The sequence below is a fragment of the Parambassis ranga genome, chromosome 15, assembly GCF_900634625.1.
Source record: "Parambassis ranga chromosome 15, fParRan2.1, whole genome shotgun sequence".
Classification (NCBI taxonomy): domain Eukaryota; kingdom Metazoa; phylum Chordata; class Actinopteri; family Ambassidae; genus Parambassis; species Parambassis ranga.
Window position 1 is genome coordinate 14,204,021 of NC_041035.1, and position 21,155 is coordinate 14,225,175.

General features: G+C 43.3%; 1 protein-coding gene across 1 annotated transcript; it reads right to left on the reverse strand.

The window, feature by feature from the left end:
* Nucleotides 1-1,581: 1,581 nt before the first annotated feature.
* Nucleotides 1,582-20,255, reverse strand: sema4ga (sema domain, immunoglobulin domain (Ig), transmembrane domain (TM) and short cytoplasmic domain, (semaphorin) 4Ga). The gene is made up of 16 exons (XM_028422954.1): nucleotides 19,936-20,255; nucleotides 16,104-16,420; nucleotides 12,265-12,413; nucleotides 11,460-11,522; nucleotides 11,248-11,346; nucleotides 11,060-11,153; nucleotides 10,867-10,980; nucleotides 10,167-10,324; nucleotides 9,140-9,315; nucleotides 8,259-8,403; nucleotides 7,309-7,531; nucleotides 6,432-6,547; nucleotides 6,192-6,346; nucleotides 5,802-5,860; nucleotides 3,391-5,339; nucleotides 1,582-2,389 (listed from the first exon to the last, which is right to left on the reverse strand). The coding sequence occupies exons 2-15, from the start codon at nucleotides 16,252-16,254 to the stop codon at nucleotides 4,330-4,332; spliced, it is 2,712 nt and encodes a 903-aa protein (XP_028278755.1). The 5' UTR covers nucleotides 16,255-16,420; nucleotides 19,936-20,255; the 3' UTR covers nucleotides 1,582-2,389; nucleotides 3,391-4,329.
* Nucleotides 20,256-21,155: the final 900 nt, after the last annotated feature.

A 21,155-nucleotide genomic window follows, 5' to 3' on the forward strand; every position in this document is an offset into this window, starting at 1 on the left:
CTTGCTGTTGATTGCATTCATAGGAATCATTGCAGACTAAAAACAACAGCTGGAACATCATGAACATTTCTTTGAAGCCTTGTAGGCTTTTTTTTTTAACTCTTCGTCTACTCCGTCTGTGACTCCTCCTTCAGCTATGCCACCAGTGTGTTAGTAAGAAATGGGAGAAAAAGAAAAAAAGAAACTGTATGCTGCGGATACAGAGACACAGGCCTCATCAGCACTGTGTGTACCTGTTTTGCAAGGTACCTAAATGTGAGCTTACTATGCATCAAGACAAAAAGACACGCCTAAAGACACAGGTCTTGCCTTGATCCTCTGACAAAACATGAAGCTAATGTCTAAATAAGAACAACAAGATAAGGGAGGCAGAAGGAACAAAAGGTAAGAACAAGGAGAGCGGTAGGAACAAGAATCATGATTCCTACACCTCTCCACACTTTCTTCGCTGAAGGTTACCTTGATTTATGATTGATGTCTACGAGCTAAAATCTATTTTTTATCCTCATCTGTCACTGAAAGCCCTTTCATCTGTCTCTCCTCGGGTGATATTTATCAAGTACCTACAGCTTCTCCAGACAAGAAACAAAAGGATCAGTTGAAATCACATCCTCTAAGAAAGTCCAGGAATAGAATCAGTGTTTGAATCTCAGATTAAGAAGCTTGACAGATTCATGAGCATCCCTGTCTGAACAATAAACAGGAAAGAGCTCATTTTACATTATGATGAATTTACAGAATTTAGAAGTGCTGCATTGAAAATGATTTTAAACATGTTTAGTTTCAGGTAAATTGAATGATCAGACTTTGTAGCACTGTGTCTGAAATGATCCCTCCCAGCTTCACTACACCTACAGTCACAGCTCAGCTCTCATGTACAATCAGCTGCTTTTTACTTAATCAGCACAAGTGAGTAGAATGAATATATCGCAGTCTGTTGCCAGATTTTCCTGTTGCTTAAACAAGCCAGCATTACGTAAATACCAGCCATGACAGTCTGTTAATCACACGTCAAGCTGTACACACCGCAGGTACTTGGCTCTCTTACACATAGCCCTACGTGCACAGCCGTTGTCCTATTTATGTCAGTTTTGTTGTACTGCTGGTGACACCTTACAACAACAGAGCCATTGTCTGAAAGCTGGGTGTTGCCCTCCCAGCCAGGAACATGAGAAAAGGTCACACGGTTGACGGAGAAATCACAATGGTATTTATCGATCGACATTTCCCCCTATGTCAAGTAAAGGTGCTGCTCTTTAATAAAAGCTGCATATTAGAACAAATTTAAAGGGAAATTTCACCCTAAATTTTTTAAATGTATATTGCGTAATATGCGTGCTCTGGTTTTGTCAACAACACTGTCCTGCAGGCTCTAAAGTAGTCACACCAACCTCCCTGCAAAGTTTTCCATGCAGGTTTGTGCCATGCTGCAGGAACCTGGGCCTGCTTCCAGTTATAAAGCAGCCACGTTTGTTCCAGAGCATCTGATGATATTTTTACACTTTACCTGCTTCCTCTTAACATACCATGGCTCTGCTGTGATTTAATTATTTCTGTAAATACACACAGGGACACAGAGAGGCCGGTTTAAAGTTTTATTGGGATTCATGGTGACTGAAATGTGAAGGAACCCGCTGCCTTGTTATTCCTTTTGTTAGTGTTTAGTTGAATAATTACTGTGTGCACAATAAGCATGATGTGACATGCAAACAGAAATTAGTGACAAAAAGCAAGATATTAAGAATACTCATTTTGTGTTCTTCCTCCCATTAGTAGATTATAAACAGTCTGTGATCCTCTGCATGCTTTTAGTGACTGTGACTATTTATCACATCTGTTTGTGCAACACAGGCATATTGTGAACCTCCTTTTTATCAGAGGAGGGTGGGGGTGGTGGTGGTTGGGGGGGGGGGGGTGTCTCACAAATGGCACTTCATTAGCAACATAAATTCCAAAATGTACAAAATTACAAAATAAATAAGCTTCTTCATCATTTTGCAATAAAATGGGCTCACAAAGCACTTTTAAACACAACACTGGACTTTTCATTCATATTAAAATGTGTCCTTTTTTTGATACACAATTCATGCAGTGGAAAAAAAAGGTTATGCGTTGAGTTTGGTCCAAAAAGTTTCCTTTGAACAGACACAAAAACGCACGCAGAGAGAGAGAGCTGCTGTGTGAGGAACTAACGTCCAGACACTGCAGCCAAGAGCGGGAGGTGCAGAGACTCTCAAGCTGTAGCCCTTATCCAGTCTCACTGCTGGCTCTGCAAACGATGGCGCATCTCATTCCACTGCTCATTAAAGGAATGTCTCTGCAGCCAATCTTGACACTGGTTGGAAGATGGAAATTAAGCAGGCTTCAAACTGACCTGTGCTCATCAGACCTGCAAATGACAGAGAGAGACAGAGAAAACATATTCAGGAGTGTCAGCAACGTGACTCCACTGGAGCCATGTGTTTGCACTGGGTATTCACAGCATTACAGGCTGCACTGAATATAAGCTGGGCTCATATACACACTGACTGAAAGTGTTTTTGACATACGAATCAAAGCTCCGTTGCCATGTTCATCTAATGTTCTGCTTTGAATTGAGGTCAAAGGGCTTTAATGTGTGAAGTGTGCTGCCACATCCTTTTCTGTCTTTGATCAGCGACACTGACTGGTAAGCTTTTTAAGCAGCGCATACACCATCTAACATACTGCCTCACACCCTCGTTTTATCCAATCAGATGTGAGATTACAGAGAATGGAAATATATATGTGTTTATGGGGATGCGGTGTATACCCGAGTTATTTTTGCATCCTGTACGTACAGTACAAGACCTTTGAATCCCACCGGCACAGGAAAATAATTGGGAGCTGGAGAATGTTGTGTGGCGTGAACCTCTGGGGAGTTTTGTAACTCACTCCCCTCTGAGGTCAGCCTTGTCATGAGACGAAGGTTTAATTAATGCTGCACGCTCTGACAGAACAACAGCAGCAAGTTGCAGCAAGAGTAGACTGAAGGAAAATAAACCAGAGTCCAAAATGTCAGTCATTTTGATGATTCAAGTTTGATAGGATTCTCTCATTTAATATTAATTGATAAACTGGTGTCCGAAAACACACCATTCGTCCCTACAAAATTAATCATTTTGTCAGATTGTGCACACAGTGTATGTGTGAGTGAAAGCTGTTTTCATATGGGAATCTCTGAACCTAAACTTTTCCTCACATTATAAACCCGGCTGTCAGATCAACAAGCTGTTAGCACACACGTGGATATACATTCAATAGCAACAAAGTGAAAATGCTCTCTAAAGCTCTATGATCCATATCTTTAAGTGCTTGTTTGGCAAAGTGCCTGTGCAAGAGATGTGATGGTAAGATATAAAAACTATTAACCTTGGATGTCTCCGCTCCCCGGAGTCTGTCGTTCTGTGTTATGGTCTCACTCAAGGTGTCTCCCAGCACTGTAATCAGGAGACACAGTCAGGTGTTTCTCTTCAGATCTCTCGTATTAATCCAAGTCCAAGCAGCAAACGCAGCTGTGGCCTCCACGGCTGCAGCTCTTCACGCTGTGACACGGGCCACAAAAACGTCCTGTGGCTCACTGGTTGTGCTATAAAGTCAAATTCTATTAACAGACTTCATTAGGTTCCCCAAAGCGCTTTAAAACTAGTATTTAAAGTGCATTATAAGCAGTAATACTGTCAAAACTCTCTATAGCCGTCTGTTATTACTTGCTGAAAATTAAGAATTCCATACATAATATGTAATTATTTAAAAATAGTTGATTAGTTATAATTAATAATAATTAGTTCACCCTTTGTCTCTGATGGCTGGGGTGAAGTGTTACTGTAGGTGCCATCATGATTTTATTTGTGTTGGTTATTGCGATCGGTTTCACATTCCCTCACTCATCACGTCCGTCTCCCTCAATATTTATCACGAGTGAATGTCATGTTTTAAAAATGCATAGGCCATCTGTGCACTTGTCAGTGCAAACAAACTTTGGCTAGCTGCCCTCCGGTCTGAATCGACTCGTCACATATATTTATATTCCTTGTTAAGAGTCTGTGTATCCCCTGCGTTGTGGATCCCTGGTCTTTCTGCAGTCTGGCTGCGTGCGTGCTGCTGGGCAGTGTTGAGGTGAGGTAGATTACTGCATGTCTGTCTGTTTCGTGCTCACTGGGATTTCTCACTCTAATTTCTTATTGGGGAAAAGCTGTTCAAAATAGCAGGAATGTCTCAATGAGGACCTATTAAAAAAGTAAATAATGATAACACTCATAATAATGAGTCATGTGACAGGCACCAGGTAAGAGGGGGAGCTACATCTCTCTACACAGAACTCTCGTCCGGCCTGGGCAGCAGCAGAGTGTGTTTCCTCTTCTCTAAGATCCTGTTGAGCTCCTCAGCGAAAGAGTAGCAGAGTGGTGATGTGTTTTCCGAGTCGCTCTGCTGCAGAAGCACGTAGCTGTTCCCGTTCATTCTTCTCAGGACACTGGGGAGCGTGGCCGACAGCCCGTTGGGGAAATCACATTCTGGAGAGGGGTGCTGTGGCGTGGGGGGGAGAGGCGGGGCTGGAGGGGGAGGCTCCTTGTTGGGTGAAGTGTGACCCTCACCAGGGACAATCTGAAGGAAGCCTCCATCATGCATGCTGCCGTTATGAAGTTTTGACACCCCATTACAAATACCATTGCCGTTGCAGTGACTAGAGATGGTCTTTAGCTCCATGTGGGAGGAGTTTCTGTGCTGCTTTCTGTTTTTGCTGGGCCTCTTGCTGCTGGGATAGGCTGCGGCTGCAGCCCGTAAAGAGTATTTGCCTCTCTGCCCCACCCGCAAACAGAAGCCCACATACACAAGCACCACGGTGAGGACCACACACAGGCCTCCGAGGATGGTGATGAGGGACAGGTACATGGCCTCCATGTTCCTGGGCGTGAGGAGCTCCGATCTGGGGAGGAGAGGAGCCAGGGCAGGTGGGAGGGGCCTCTCGGAGGAAGAGCGCTCAGTGGGGGCTGGCAGGGTGGCAAGGTGCCTGTATGGGTCACGAGTCGGATCAACAGGTGGAGGAGGAGGTAGGTCCAGGCGGATGCTTACGTTGTAGGTAATTACGGCAACCTTGATATTGTTCTCCACAGCGTGGCAGGTGTACAGGCCACTCTGGTCCTGCCGGGCCTCGATGATGAGCAGGCCATCAGTGCCAGTCCTGAACCCAGAGTTGAGGTCGTAGCCCTGCACCTCGATGCTGTCCAGAGTCCAGAGGGGCGTTGCCAGGTTGGAGCTGAGCTCACACTGCAGTAACACGTCATCACCCACCCGCACAGAGCGACTGCGCTGTACAACATCTGAAAGAACAAACCCATTTAGGACTCAGTGAGAAAACTCTGACTCATTTCACATATTAATTGCTCAACATCCTCTGAATTCATCAAAGGCTCTGCAGACTTATTGAGGTATGAACTCCAATTCCAAATCTTTTAATTCCTGCCTTTGCATTACCTCGTATAGAGACAGAGAGTACGAGGGGGTAGAAGTACTACATTTTATCAGATTGAAACTGAGATGTGAGAGCAGCCATTTGCCTGCTTTGAATATCAAACAGATTTCTCTCTCGAGATGGCAAAAAATGTGATTAGAGAAAGGAGGAGAGGATTTTTCCAACACACAGCACACATAATCAACTTTCAAAGAGGCCTTCATGCCATCTCATGTCAACTATGCATCTTACGAGCATTCTCTATTTTTAATCCCCCTTTCATGCGTTAAAAGTAAACTATTTTTAAGCAGCAGATGAGATTTGTGCGTACCATCTTGTGTGTTCTCACATCCTGCGCTGCCACGCTGGATGTCTTGAATTAAAGAGGATCTGTGAAGAAGAAGAAGAAAACCTTCTAAGTGCTAAAAAATAAACACATAAACCGACACTCGTTCCTAATTTATGTCTTATTCTGATCTGTTCGTATCTCTCGCGCTGCTTCCATAGCAGCTTCCTGCTGAGTCAGCGTATCTATCTGGATTAATCATTAGGCTTGCAAGAAACAGATGCGTGCAGTGTTTACTATCCCAGCCAGTGTCAGGTTTCTGCCAGCATTGTGATTACGCAACAGGACTGAGAGCTGACACTGTGACAGGGCACGGTGATACTTAAGGTTACTCAAACACACACAAAGAGGGCTACACACACACACACACTTTACCTGTCCGTGTGTGTCATGGTGTCCACACACTGGGCTCCATCCCAGGCGCAGTGAGGGTCTCTGGCAAAGATGCAGTCATAGCAGGACACATATCTACGACAGTTAGAGAGTGGCAGCTGCAGCACGCCTGATGGAGAACCCACATACACACTCATCTGCGAGTGAGAGAACATTTCCAAACTGTAAGACTGAGATTACTCCTGTGTGTGTGTGGGTGTGTGAGATGTTCAGACAGCCTACCTGCTTTGCAGATATCAGCAGGTTGTCTACAGGTTGTGGTTCTTCAAACAGCTGAAGCTCCTCGATGATGTGCAGCTGACCTTTGATGTCCACAGCTTTGTGTAACCAGCCATCATCTGCAGGAGAAACATTATACCTGAAGCACCATATATACACACAACCACCTGTACTACAAGAATGAACCTCTGACATCCCACCCTTTGCACAACTCTCGATTGTTAACCATCCAAGAATGCAATTGCTTAAGAACATTTCTTTGGTTAGTGTCAGAGGGTTCAAGAAGGTTCTCAATTCTTAAGATATGGATATGGAGCTGCAGCAGCGATTGTTACAGTAAAGTCTTACTCATATCCGTATTAAAGTACTAATGCATTTTTTCTAGATTACAAACTGACAAATTACAGCAGTATGTGTCAAATTAAATTGGTACAAGATTCCAGGACCTGACAGCTCATCTAGGTGAGAGAGCATTATGTTAGCCTTGTACTGCTGTTTTTGACAGGTGATTATTATACAAGATGAAATGTGTGGGAACTACACAGTGAACTCATCACATCAAAGAGCTGGTAGCTGTGGAAAACATACTAATTTGAACAAATCTCTCTTTATTTTTTAAATTTCTGTTCTTTATCACTAGCATCTATTTCTAATTACACACTGCTATTATTATGCAGCATGCTTCTTAAGGTTTCTCAGGTCTGGTCACCTTTGAAATAAATCAAACCTTCTGCTTTTATGCTAAGCTAAGCTAACCCTCTGTGGCTTCATATTTGTTACACAGATGTCTTCTGATTCTGAATAATGATGTTTTTTCAACATGACAGATTAATCCTCACACAGGTCGTCACACTAATACCTGATATGAATTCATACACACCTGTGCCCATGTATAACACATGGTATGTTTGTCCATCTAATCCCTGCATCATATGCACAGCCATGTGTGTGTAGTCTGTTGTCCTCCTGAACAAAAGGGGGCGTCTGTCTGAAGGTTGGACCGACTGGGACATGAGAGGATGCCTCCTGACAAAGTCCAGCACGTCGTCAGGCAGTGAGGTGGAGACATTTATGCCTCTGGACCTCAGAGCGTCAGTTATACACTGTAAAGGAAAAAAGACCAAAGTGTGAGAAGGAGTGATGATGATGCACGATGTGGTGGGAGGACAATTTTAGCCCATGTGTTTCCTGTGAAAAGAAGTCAGAACTGGAAGGCAGAGAATGTCATGAGGCTTAGCGAGATGGTCTATTAGAGGATCAGTAAGAAAATGCAAGCCTGTGGAAGACACTGTGTGGACAAAATGCGACTTTTCATTTAGATTACAATAAGTTCAGCAGCCAGCTTGTGCTGACATGCAGGCGACTCAGCGCTCTCTGCACCTGACTAAGGGAACAACTTTCCAACTCTTTGTTCTTTTCAAGTGACTTCAGCCGGCTGCTCTAAGAGGCTTTCACGCTCCCAAGTTAAAACCCTTGACCATTTCTCTTTTTCCATTTAACAGCAAAGTTCAAATTAAGTCCTACAAAGTGGTGAAGCGACACTGCTGTAGATAACGTCTGCTCCTGCTAACGATGCCACAACCCTAAGCCATTGTCGCCACAGTTACGAGCTGGAGTTAATCGCCATGGAAATGGGTTTCAGTAGCATAAGCTGGCTACGATTTCAGCCTCATCTATGAGGGTGCCACTCTCTATCTCCATCTTTCTCTGTGATTCTTCCCTCCATGCGTCTTCACTTTGGATCTGTTTGCGTTTTCCATGCAGGCTAAAGAAACATAGGCACTGTTTCTGTGCCTCAAGTTAAGAGTCTGTTTAGGAGGCAGTGTTTACCGTTCCAGGTCGTGGGTCAGGGATCTTTCCAGTGTATTCCTTCCACTTAGAGCCAGAGTCATCGTTCTCCATGTAGGGTCCTTGAAAAGCCTCTTGGACTTCAGACAGAGAGAACCGACACACTGCAGACGCCTTCACATTTTTCCTAAAGACACCAACTCACACAGTGAGAGAGACCAGAGCACAAGCTGCGAACAATAACAGCAGTAAACCCAGGGTTGCCATAGTGACAGCAATGGAAGTACAGTACATCAGTGGCCTACCTAGTCGAAACATAGAAAGAGACAGAGGAAAGGAAAGCACAGGAGGAGGAGGGAGGGGACCAACAGTGACAGAGATAGTAAACTAATGAGAAGCTTTAAAGGAAGAGGAGGGACGACGGAGAGACCTCAATGGCTTTAGAGTATGAGCTGAGGTAGGAGACCAGAAAGAAAACAATCAGCATCCCAACAAAAGTCCTTGTTTTGGATTCTCAGCTCTCCACCAAAGTATCCATCTGTTAAAGCAGAGAATTGTTTCTGCAAATGTTTCACACTGAAAACTCAGTCTCTACTATCTGAGTTCAGTGTAATTTCATTTTATTGGTTCTCCTATGTTAAATGTATTTGTAAGACGAGTGTAAATATACATACGTATATCTGCATTTTTAATTAATATTCTCTCCTCAATCTCCTGGACCCAACTTCTTTCTTTCACAGGATTTGGATAAAGAAAGACATCTTTGCTTCTCCGCTCCCTTTCATCTCCTCCCTTCCTGTGTTCTTTGATTGTCACAATGTATCGATCGTGGTGTTTCATCTTTGTCTCACACATTTACATTAGCATTCTCAAAGAACCCGTAGATTAGCCGGATATCTTTCAACACACAAATTCCCACTCACCATTCCAGGCCAAAGATGCCATAGAATAGAGTGTCCTCCGGCGTGGGGCCATGCAGGACGAACACGCTGCGCAGCATGTTGAAGTGGAAGTCATATTCTGGCAGAGAACAGGTCAGCCTGGTCTTGAGGAAGGATGTCCACCTTTTCTGGAGAGTTAAATGGCCTCCTCGGTCCCCCTGAGGGGAGAGAAATGAAGGAGAATCAGAAGGAGAAGGGAAAAGAGAGGGTCATATGAGGTAGGAGCCGGAATAAACGACAAACAGATTGAACGCTCAGCTCAACATGGCACACAAGAGGATGTGAACCTCCTGAAGAGTGCAACAGATGGCGAGGGGAAAGCAATAACGATATATTCAATAAGGTTGTGGCTTCCCATAGGAGAGACTCCCTGCTATAATCTACAGGTTCCTCACAGTGGAATGAGTTTCTAACTGAATGTGACAGTCCGTGTAGACCCATCTCAACACTGATTCATAGTAAAAAACACTGGCAGGTTCACAGCAGGAAAGCTTCACTGAAGGTCGCGATTCTTTTGGAATTCCAGCACCAAGTTGCCTTTTGATTTTTAACTTAAATGTATTCAGCCTGTGGCAAATTGCAAATGTCACATATGCGCCACAAGGCATTTCTATTAAGATGAAAACACAACCAGCTGCCATGCTTTCAAAGACAGAGCCTCTGAGATGACTTTATTATAGATAAAACAAAACAATGTTGTAATTCTGCACAGCTTGCTCTTAACTCCTTCCCGGGCAGCAGGAAATGTCAATCATTCACACTATAAGCAGCAGACGAAGCCAAACAGTCTGTGGTTCACCTGTAGTCATCCATCCCTCTCAACCTGCGCCACACTGACTCCGCAACCAATTCATCAGCTACACAGTCTGCTACTCTAATTACACTGAGGCCCAAATGCATTACCCACCCAGCCCCTCATCTATTACAGCCCCCTCTCCTGTCATCAACACAGGCCTCAATCAAGTTAGCCTGATACAGGACCAAGCACCTTTGTTAAATCTGCACCCACCTTACAAACACGAGCCACTCGTGCCACCCGGCTGTGGCTGTAGGTTGTTGTCTGTTCCTGGCTCTTCTCAGTGAAGAAGAAGTAGATCTTATCGTCATCGCCGCTGCTGCTGCTGCCCAAACTCTCTCTCACGAGGGCTGAACCCACGAAATCTGCCTCTGCAGGAGAAAAAGAGACACACTGACTCACACTGACTGTGTTTTTTTTATTGGATGAAACCACTTTCTCATCTCATGTGAAGCACTTAACTACTGACAGTGTTTATATCCAAGTCCCATTTAAGTAATGTCCGGCCATGAGCCTTTAATACCATGAAACTTATTACATGTACCCTGTGAACGAGTAGCATACATGCATATGACAGAAAAACTCTATACAGAGCAGTTTCTTACTTACTGATGCACCAGAGCAACAGTAGACTTACTCAAAGTAAAAGGTAAAAGTAAAATCTATGATGAGCCATCAAACAGATGTTATATATATATTACACACACACAATTATTATATATATATATATTTTCCATATTCTATTAAAAAACCCTCTGTGCCATGACTATAAATAGAAAAAACTGACATCTGTGCAGAAATAGTGATAAAAATGCTGATCCAAGCCTCGATAAATCTCTGTTTCAGCTCTGACCGCTGGTACCATCCTGCAACTCAAACAGGAGATTTCATCATTCCAGGTAGATTAACTCACCATTCAGCCAGCGTGTGGGAGCATCTTCTGTCTTCAGTGTGGGAGACGGAGAGTTGCGGCGGATATCTGGAAAGCTCCTGAACTCATACTGTGAAGCCGTGTATATTTGCTGGTCTGCAGAAAAAAAAAACAACAACTTGTCAGTCCTTCTAGTTAAATTAAACTGCAACTGACTGACTTTTGACCAGCTCACCTATTATGAGGGCAGTGTAGCCTGTTGTCGGGCCATAGGGACATTTCTCTCTGCCTTCTTCAGGCTGAGACGACATCACAAATCGTTTCTCATCCTACACAAGAGAAAACATCGGAATAATGCTTCATGAATGTTTACATCTGTCTTGCACTACATAAAGAAAATGTATATGTTCTTCATGGACGTACTATGTATGCACAGAGCGGGCTGAAGGCATGAGTCCCACACATGTAGAGATGAGTCGAGTTGAACCTCTGAAGGAAGCGAATGTGATTAAAACACTCTGTCTGAAAGAGAAAGACATGTATTACAGTGAGGGAGTGAATATCAATTCATAGGAGAGAAGAGAACAGAACGAAACGATGATGCACTGAGGGCAGAAGAACAGCTAAATGCCTACCTTATCGTCTTTCCCCTTGACCATGCACTGACGTTTTTGCTCGGGGGAGGCCTCCCACTCGATCTATAACACATCATATAACACAGAGGAGCTGGATGGTTTCCTATCGCTGACAGCAGATACTGATGGCAACACATTAGAAATAAATCGGAAATTCTGTCATCTGAATTTGCTGAAGAGCAGCATGTGTTTCTCAACTCTTATGTAACAAAAGTCAACTCATTTGCAAATGTAGCGAAGCAGAAGACAGAGGGAGTGTTATGCACACATACAAACACACACCAATAATTATACCTTATGGCAAGTAGCACACTACTGCTGTGTAAACACAATTAGCATAACAGCTTAATGCCAGGTTGTCCCCAAGCAACAAACAAGGCAGCACAGCAGGTGACATTTGGAAATTTGTGTCTGACAAAGTTTTAAAATTTGAGCTTGAGCTTTGAGTAATGTAAATATTGGCAACTCTGGGTTTAGGTACATATGTTAATTGCACATGGGTGACAATATGAATTCAGTACAGTGAGAAGTTACAGTAGTCAGATCTTCAGATCTTTTTTCTCACTGATATATTAATGTATGCAGCAAGATACTCCTCTGAGCAATCAACACAAAAATAATACAACACACACAAACACACACACACGGGATGGCAGAGGCATGAATACGTTTTCCTTAAAATAAAAAGTTGTTGCCTCCAAAGGTTCCTGCATTGTGCAATGCAAATGAAGCCATGTCAGAGTTAAAGATGTGGCAGCTGAAGTGCACTACACGCAGCAACACACAAACAAACAAACAAACTCACAGTGAGAGCAGGGATGGCTGAGATGTCAGAGGCATCCAGAGCGAATACAGCCCCTCGGGCCCCAACGTAGAGGCGCTCACTGTCAGCTTCCAACAACATGGTGCTGTAGTTGACTGCAGAGGCCTGGAAACGCTTGCAGCCCCGGAGACCTGTGAGTGGAGAAAGGAAGGGGATTGTTTGTTAATGAAGGTGATCCTTTGTAACCCCTGATACTGCTCCTGCTACATCTGTTTATGCAAAACACGGACATTAATACACATGCTCCACAGTGGCTGAATCAGCAGTGTGATATCCAGAATAATCTTATATTCAAAGTAGGATTCATTAAATTTTAGAGAAGACGAACAAAATCAGAGGAAGAAAAGTCACCGACAGTGGCATTTTAACCTTCTTTTGTTCTTGAACTTCCTCTAATCATTTCACTAACATGACATTTGCATGATACTGTGCCGCCAGATTCTCTTTCATATGGCCGCACACGTTACCACCTGGGCCGGTCTCTGCACAAACACTGTCCACTGGTGGTTATTGATCACATCCTGTCTCTATGGGAACAAGCATAATATTACAAGCAACACCTTATTTTTGTCCACAATCAGTAATTTATGTATTAGTGGCAGATTTGGAACTGATTGCATTGAATTGTGTGCATCCAACATGTGAAAGCTGTGAAATCTTCACCAGTAGATACACCAGTACAAAGGCACAGCTATTAGAATGTGACCTGAGAGCTTCTACAGAATAAAAAAATGAATGAAGACAGCCAGTGTTCAGGTGAAAGGCCTTTGATTCTGAGGGACGTCCTTTAAAATCAGGCTGTAAAAGAAATCTATTTAAGTCAACTGTACTGTAGCAGCACAGTACATGGCTCTTCCTTGTGTGCAGACAGAAACTTATAAAAATACACACTATATAAACGGATCACTTCTTTAATTTCTCCCAGCTGCTTCAGTTTTCAAAAGGACACATAGAAATGGAAGAACATGACCAACATACCCACAACTGTGTGATACATTTATACCAACTTTGAGGACTAATGGTTCAGCATCACTAAGAAAGGGATTTGCACGCTAAACATTAAGTTTTATCTCCACCAGGGGCAGTTAGGGTTTATTACATCTCTGCTGGGGAAGGCAGCAGCCATGAAGCACCAGATTTCAGACCTTCACTGCTCTCTGTGGATTTCTGTTCAAGGTTTCTTTGTGTATGTATGTGTCCCTCAGCTACTTCTCCACAGCTATATTGGGATGCATCTGTTTGACAGGACAAGATACTAATGAGGTTCAGAAGCACAAAAGCTCAGCAAAGAGACAAACAGTACAGTACTGCACACTGACACACACACGTAGGAAACATGATATAAAGTTGCTCGCAGCAGTGTCTTAAGGAGACATACAGCACAATCCAGCAGGACTCCACTTAGCTTAGGTAAACATTTCAGTGTCAACACATACATTACAGATATGTTATAAACAGAGTGACGTGCACCTAATTTAATGTCTAATTAAACTATCTGAGGTGACTGATGCTGATAAGGTGGAGTTTTGACAGCAATTAAGTCAAAAGAGAGATGCTTTATTTCGTGCCAGTCGCTGACGTACAGTAACCAAACAGGAAAGTGTCAGACTTCCTGAATCCACACTCCGGAAGGCTGCTTGGTTATCAAGTAAGCTGTCATTAAGATTCCTATCAGCTGCTGCAAAACACAATCCACTCTGCTCACTTCAGCAGCAGCAGCAGCAGCAGCAGCAGTCAATTCCCATCTCAAGCTGCTCCTGTGTGATCCGGCCTCTTCTTCCCTGCCTTATTCTCAGCAGGAGAAAAAAAACAGTAATACTTGTACGGGACTTTCAGAACAAGAACTCCTCCAACGTGATATGAGTGTCTCATTGCAGGTGAAGACGATGCATTACAGCAGAGGCAATGCCTACATTTCCTGAATGTAATCCAAGCATTAAGTCAAACAATATCCATTTGTGTGTGTGTGTGAGGACCTGACAGCTGGAGACAGGTAACTCAAACCAACCCAGCTGATAGCGTGAAAAAGCACAGTGAGATTTATCGGAGATATATTACAATGAAATAACATCCCAAGGCACATTTTACCCTCAGTTTTCAAGATCATGTGAGAAAAGGCAAGTTTGATTCAGTCTATAGGGCGAGAGAGAGAGAGAGAGAGAGAGAGGAGCCCAGATGATACTATTTACTGAGCAAACACTCTGAGGGACCTCAGCTGATCAGAAGAGTACACTGTGTTCAGGGACACACAAACACAGACCCGCACGCACACTCACTGAACCTCTAGGCATTGGACTGTGACGTGAGAGCCTTACATGCAAACTCATGCATCAGACCCTGTTTATGGTTCAGAGTATTCTGACGTGCGAAGTGCCGCTGAATAAATAAAAGTTCAATCTGCTGACTGTCAAAGAGCGACAGATTCTCCTGACAGGTCGATATCAGGGTGTATAAAAATGTTTTGCTAACCTTTCAACTGTCTAACCTGCCAGCTTTTAACTTCCCAATGATCCCTGAATGCATCGTATTTGGTACAGTTGCCACTAAAAAAGATTCTGTGACAAACTAAAGTTGCTCTAGTTGCTAGTAAACAAGGATTTGCTAATTTTCAAGCACCCAACAAATTCAATTTCCCTAATCTGATTTTTCACAGTTGAAGTGCAGAGACCCTTTTTCAACTATTGTTAACACCGGCAGACACTTGGAAAACACATATAATCAAACTTTGTGTTTGTCCTATGATTTATGTTGTCATCAATGCGTTGTACTGCAGAAAGACGTGCAAGTTCTCTCTCTAGTTCTCCTCTACTTCCAAGTTTCGACGTGGAAAGAACACAGATGTTAGTGTTGATTGTGTGTGCCCATGCATCTGTAATTTCCCCACTCTACGCAACCTTGGAGGCTTTGCCTTTAGGTTGCTAAGAAACCCAGAGATTTAGAGGGATTAGAGGTAAGTTTGCGTATCGAAGTCTTCTCATCAGGAGGAAGGAAGAAAAAGAAACAAAGAGGGGGCAGTGCGACCATGAAAAGTACAAAGTAATAAAGAATATGGAGACAGAGCTTAAGAAGAAAGCAATGGGAAGCTGGATGACGAGGAGGTGAGCTGTGTGGGAGGATCTGTGGGCTGGAGAAAGCACAAACTGATGATTTATAGAAAACAGAGATAAAGGTATACCAGGAGAGGTTTATATCATCCACAAAAAAATGAGTGTAAGTAGGCGGTGTACTGTGAGAAGGACAACCGTTTATAAAATGAGACAGGGAGAGGAATAAGAAGAAGAGCGGACTTTGGGCGCGAGTCAAATCTGAGAACGTGAGAACATTTCCTTTAACACGTCTGTGTATCAACGGATAAAAGTCCAGGATCAGAGAACGGTGCTTCTTTAAAGAGTGCACAAAAGAAAGCAAAACTGTGTACAACTGCCTTGCGCCATACACTACAACAGTTGTCATGGTTACAGTGCTTACGGTGGTGTTAGACTCCCAGGATGCTCAACAGGGATCCAAATGTAAGTAATTCACTCATCTGCTTCTGTGTCTGCAGCACCTCAGGCTATATGCTATCACTCACAATGTAAATAAATAATCACAGCTCAATACAGAGGAGGCAGGTGTCACAAGCAAGGAGTGTAAATTCAAGATGGTGTGCACATAAATGAGGCTGTGAGGAGAAGAAGAAAAGAAGGAAATACAGGAAAGAAGAAGAGGATGACAAATTTCAATTTCAGGTTAGGGGTCACTAAATATGATTCTTCCAGCCACAATAATGTTGCTGTAACAATCACTTATCATGATGAATATTTGTGTGTGTGTGTCCTTACCGCTGTTCAGCACGGTGACACGTGGAGTCACATCCAGGTCCACTGGTGTTCTGAATGGGTAGCCAGCCGTTGCCGCACACATGCAGCTCAGCAGCAGGAAGAGCTGCACCGCTGAGGATCGAGCTCCTTGCATCTCCACCGAGCGCCTCATGGGACTAACACTCTCCGACCAGTGTGTGTATGTATGCAAAGGGTATTCATGCAAACATATTCACTCTATGACTCACGTACACCCCTGCAAACACACACACACACACCACGCACTGAGAGACAAACACTGGCAGGAATGCAGGCAGCCTGAAGACGACTGAAGAATCCTGAAAAAATAAAAACAACAGTGTTAGATGTCACATCTGCACCAGAAGAAACACTCACACTGTGTGTGTGTGTGTGTGCTGTGAGGAAAAACATGACCACAAAGTCAGAGGAAAAGTTGAAGACATAAGCTGAAGTTGAGGATGATGACACAGATATGAAAGAGATACAAAAGTGTGTCCACTCAATAAAATATCGGAGGTTTTCTGTAGATCAATCCGGGTTCACAGTCTGTACTGAGGAGCTGCAGCAGCAGAGCCTAAACTGAAAATATCATTAACCAAACAAAGACGATCAAACAGAGCTACGTGCAGAAATCACGAGCAAACACTTGAGGATTAACCCTGATGTGGAGCCAGATGAGCAAATTAGGTGTGAAACCAGACCAAACAGCTGACGTACCGGAGAGGAGATGAGCTGAAAGATATGAAACATGATCGTAGATATGCGAGTGTGTGTTGTGACACGAATACCGAAGACCCTCTTTAAAGGAGCGTGAGGTGTGACGGTGAGTAGAGGGGAGGGAAGATGTCTGTGTGTGTGTATTCCATGCAACACTGCACACACCAACATTAGGAATACACCGACAGACACTCTGTGGAGCATCACCCATTCACTTTTATTAGGTGACATCTCTCTTTCTGTTTCACTCACACACACACACACACACACACCAACCCTCCGAGCTGCTTTCCCAGTTCCAAAATGTAAACAGTCACACTCTGAAGCACATTCCATCAAACAACAAGGCACACCTCCTGAACCAGAAAGAGCCTGACATCCAGGAAGCCAGCTTGCTCCTACTATTAGAAGCACATACACACATCTATTTACACACACATGTAAAGGTGAAGCCATTAGCACAAGAGACTGTGAGCGCTTTCACAGAAAGTCCCAGCAGTCCCCCAGGGCGGACACCATGACAACGGCTGGCTTGAGCTTCAATGCAGGCAAGATGCACCCACAAGGTTTTTAACAGCAGGAAGAAAGGGAATCCTCATGTTATGTATCATATATACTATTACACCCACAGGACACCAGGGCTGTGTGGCATCCATGTGTCACAGAAAGTTACATAATTTCAGTGCTAAACCATGCAACGACCTGAAGGTCCTCAAATGGCAACTTATGGCTGAGACTGAGCATCAGACTACAAACTTTTTTCTTTCACGAGTGGCTTTGATAATGTAGAATCCACTCATCAAAACCAAACAAAATACAGTTTTAGACTAATGTTCACTCCCTCTGAAGGTTTTAGTTGGCTTCCCAGGCAATGTAGGGTTAAATAAAGGTGAGACGGGTGTGACTGTTTGTTTGTCATGAAGCGTACTTCTGTGAAAGGATTGTTTTGAAAATCAATCTGTGTTGGGAGGGATGCCAAAAAGTAATGCTGTCACTAAGAAAGTGAAAAAACACACAAAAAAAAGGAAAGTGAAGATTTGCTGATGGAGCAACACAAGCAGCAGGTGGCTTATATGGACGCAACATACTAGAAAATGTAAACTACTACTGTACCAATGCCTAAAGCTTTAGTGACTTAACATATACATATAAAAACATATAACTCCAAGCAGGACATCTTTTATGAGTTCCTGAAGTGGGAAATGACACATTTGCGTTAACTTTTACAGGGTTTTATGACATATTGCTCCCAAAATGGCAAATTTACTTTAGGGACACCAATTATTTCAGCCTCCGAGGGTGTGCTTGCTCTCATGGAGCCTGTCAGAGTCTGTAAAGGTGTGTCAACTGCCCTCCCAGGCTTGTCTGAGCTCCTTTTTAAAAAAGGTGGAAGAGGAGGTGCACCGAGGGGCTCTTTATAAGTCATTTATCTGTCTCATGCACAGCAAATCACTCAAGGGGCTGTCATGGTCTAAATCCTTTCAGTCAGTCACCGTGGTCTTGATGTGCTCTTCTAATCTTAAGAGGAAGAGTGGTCCATTCAGATGGAAATGAAACAGCAGTATGACAGAAAGGAATTATGAAAGAGGGCACAGAAAGCAGCAAGCAACGAGGTAAAATACAGTCAGAAGGTCCAGCGGTGCAGAAGAAGAGCCAGTAATTGTCACATTCCTGATTCTCTGTCATCTAAAATCAATTACTCCTGAGTCGCTCAGAGTGCCCCCTCAATGCAGAAGCTTTCAATTGTTAATTGGCTGCTGAGCACACCACGGAAACTTTGAGAAAAAACAGAGACAGAGATATTGAAAATAACACGAGGTGCACCCAGAGGAAATCACGGAACCACTCATGACTTAACCCTTCTAATCTGTGTCTCTGACTCCTCCTGAACTCACTGCCAGCTCTCTGTCCCACGACATCCATTCAGAAAATGAATTCCATCAGGCTATTATAAAGTGTCTATGAACCTGCCTGAAGAGAAGACAGCAGTGACAGCTCCATCAACAGACAACAGCTGTCCCAAAGGATGCAAACTCCCCATTTCTGAATTGTGTGTGTGTGTGTGTGTGTGTGTACAGTCAAAGCCATTGAGCTGTGCTTCAAAACAACAGACTTGTTTCACAGACAGACAAAGGAAGCCCATTGAACTGACTGCTTAATACTTTGTACAGTCACTTAGTGAATGAAGCACTGGGCTCTTTACGCACGTTCACACTGGGGTTATTCTGACCGTCAATAGTCAGTGTATAAAGAGGTTGCAATGGTCTTGTCACATGCACGTCAACTCTTTCAATGATTACACAGACACTTCTGTGTTTTGTCTTATTGTAAGTCTGAGAAAATGAGCCTGAACAATATATATCTGTAAAATAAACTGCGTTTATTGATACAACAGATGACACCAGGTGCAGATATCACGCTCCTTTTATCGAGTGTGGCGACTTCATTCTGAGCTTCCTGTTTTTATAAAGCTTTATCATGGTTGCCCCTTTGGACTGTGCAAAATCCCAATGAGAGGCTTACTCACAGCTAAAAGCAGCCCTGCTGATGAAGTCATTATCAACCACTGAAACTGTGTAGGAGTTAAAAAAAACAAGGATCAACAGCAGAAAGGGAAGATAAATCACATAATCTGCATGACAGTAACTTTAACATTAATTATTACAGGTGCTTCCCTCCACTACACGTCACAAATCTGTAGATTAGTGGCTTTTCACAGGCTTTTCGTGTGTTGGCCGGTAGTTAGTCATCTTTAGATGATCAGTCATGCTCCTCCACCTCCTTTAACATCATCAGTGCGCAGTTTTAAAGCTCTGCTGGCAGCTGGAAGTGTGTCTGACTGCCATACAAATAACAGGCTCTACATGAGTTATAATAATGCAGCAATGCAATGAAAGAGAAGGTATGGCTCACTGCTGGCATGAACACAATAAAAATGATATTTACACCTGTGTCATTGAGCAGGTAGGCAACACACAGGTGAATATATATAAATATGACATTTTAATAATAAGAAGAAAATGTAATAAACAAACAGAACAAACTATATCAGTAGAAATCATATGAAGTACCACAGGATCTGGATCCATGCAGAGGTCGCATGTTGCTCACTTACCTGAATTTCCTCGACAGAAAATACACGTTTTCCTTGAGCTGGGTGTAATCCAACCGGACTTTAAACGCCTGTGCTCCTTCTCAAACATACATACACCCACTGACAGACACACACAGCACTAACACAGACACCGACTCGAAGCTCCTCCACTCATTTGCCGTCACAGGTGGCCCGCCCTCCCACGACACTCGCTCACTTCTTCCTTCTCCCTTCTCCAGTCAGTCTCTTTGTTTCTCCATTTTATCACCAGCTCGGCTTTGCGTGCTGATCAGACGCTTCCTGGTTCAGGGTTCCACTTTTATCGGTTGTAATTTGTGAGGTCCAATCACGTGCATGGAGTTGCAGTAGAGGAGGAAAAGTGAAAAAAAAAAACGTGGCTAACCCACTGTCCCATTCATATCTGCAGTTCGGCGCCACACCGACATCTAGCGACCACAGGGGGAATTACAGGGAAATAAAATTGAATCAAACGTGAAATAAATGTAAATAAATAATAATAAATTATTCAAAAGTGTTTACAGTACTGTATTCTATTGACAAAAAATATTCATTTGATTGCCCTTACAAAAGAGCAGACAGTGACAGTAAAACACTAACTGATGAAAGTTTAGCCATTTGCAAGAAGAAGAGAAAGTTTCACACTAATACTTAAGAGAGACATAAGAAGTGACACACCTTGATTTTGTTTTACAGGAGCCCTGCTCTAACACAGCTGGTTAGTAGTTTCTTTGCCTTCTTCCGGTGTGCCTTGTCTATAGGTGATATTGGTGAGGCAGCACAGTGACAGAGAAGGTGCAGATCATTTACACAGAAGCTTAATGAAGGACAACTGTCTCCATCACTCTTCCTTGTTTCCATCCCCAAGATTCACAGACTTAATAAGCTGCCCAGAGGTGATACAGTCCATGAGGCATAAGCTATTATATCGCACAAGGCAGCAGTAAACAGGTCAGAAATCGGTCTATATGTATATGTCAAAATTCTGCAGGTCTTCACAAGGCGTGTGTCAGCTGCCAAGATCAACGAGAGGTCTGATCAAGCTGGAAACAACAGATTTGATTTATACAGAACCTTTAATCCATTATGAATGTATGTTTTAATTATGAATGCAGCTGGTCATGTTCAGTGGGCAGCACTGATGTTGAATTGTAATAAAGCCTTTTATCTTGACTCCTTATTCCTATTCAACGGGGACAGTGTGTGCAGCACATGGATTACGT

Coding starts and splice junctions, on each gene's coding strand:
- sema4ga (XM_028422954.1), bottom strand. CDS start 16,254: ATGAGGCGCTCGGTGGAGATGCAAGGAGCTCGATCCTCAGCGGTGCAG. Junction 11,523..12,264: donor CAGCCATCCCTGCTCTCACT/GTGAGTTTGTTT, acceptor GATGTGTTATAG/ATCGAGTGGGAGGCCTCCCC. Junction 10,325..10,866: donor TCCCACACGCTGGCTGAATG/GTGAGTTAATCT, acceptor TTTCTCCTGCAG/AGGCAGATTTCGTGGGTTCA.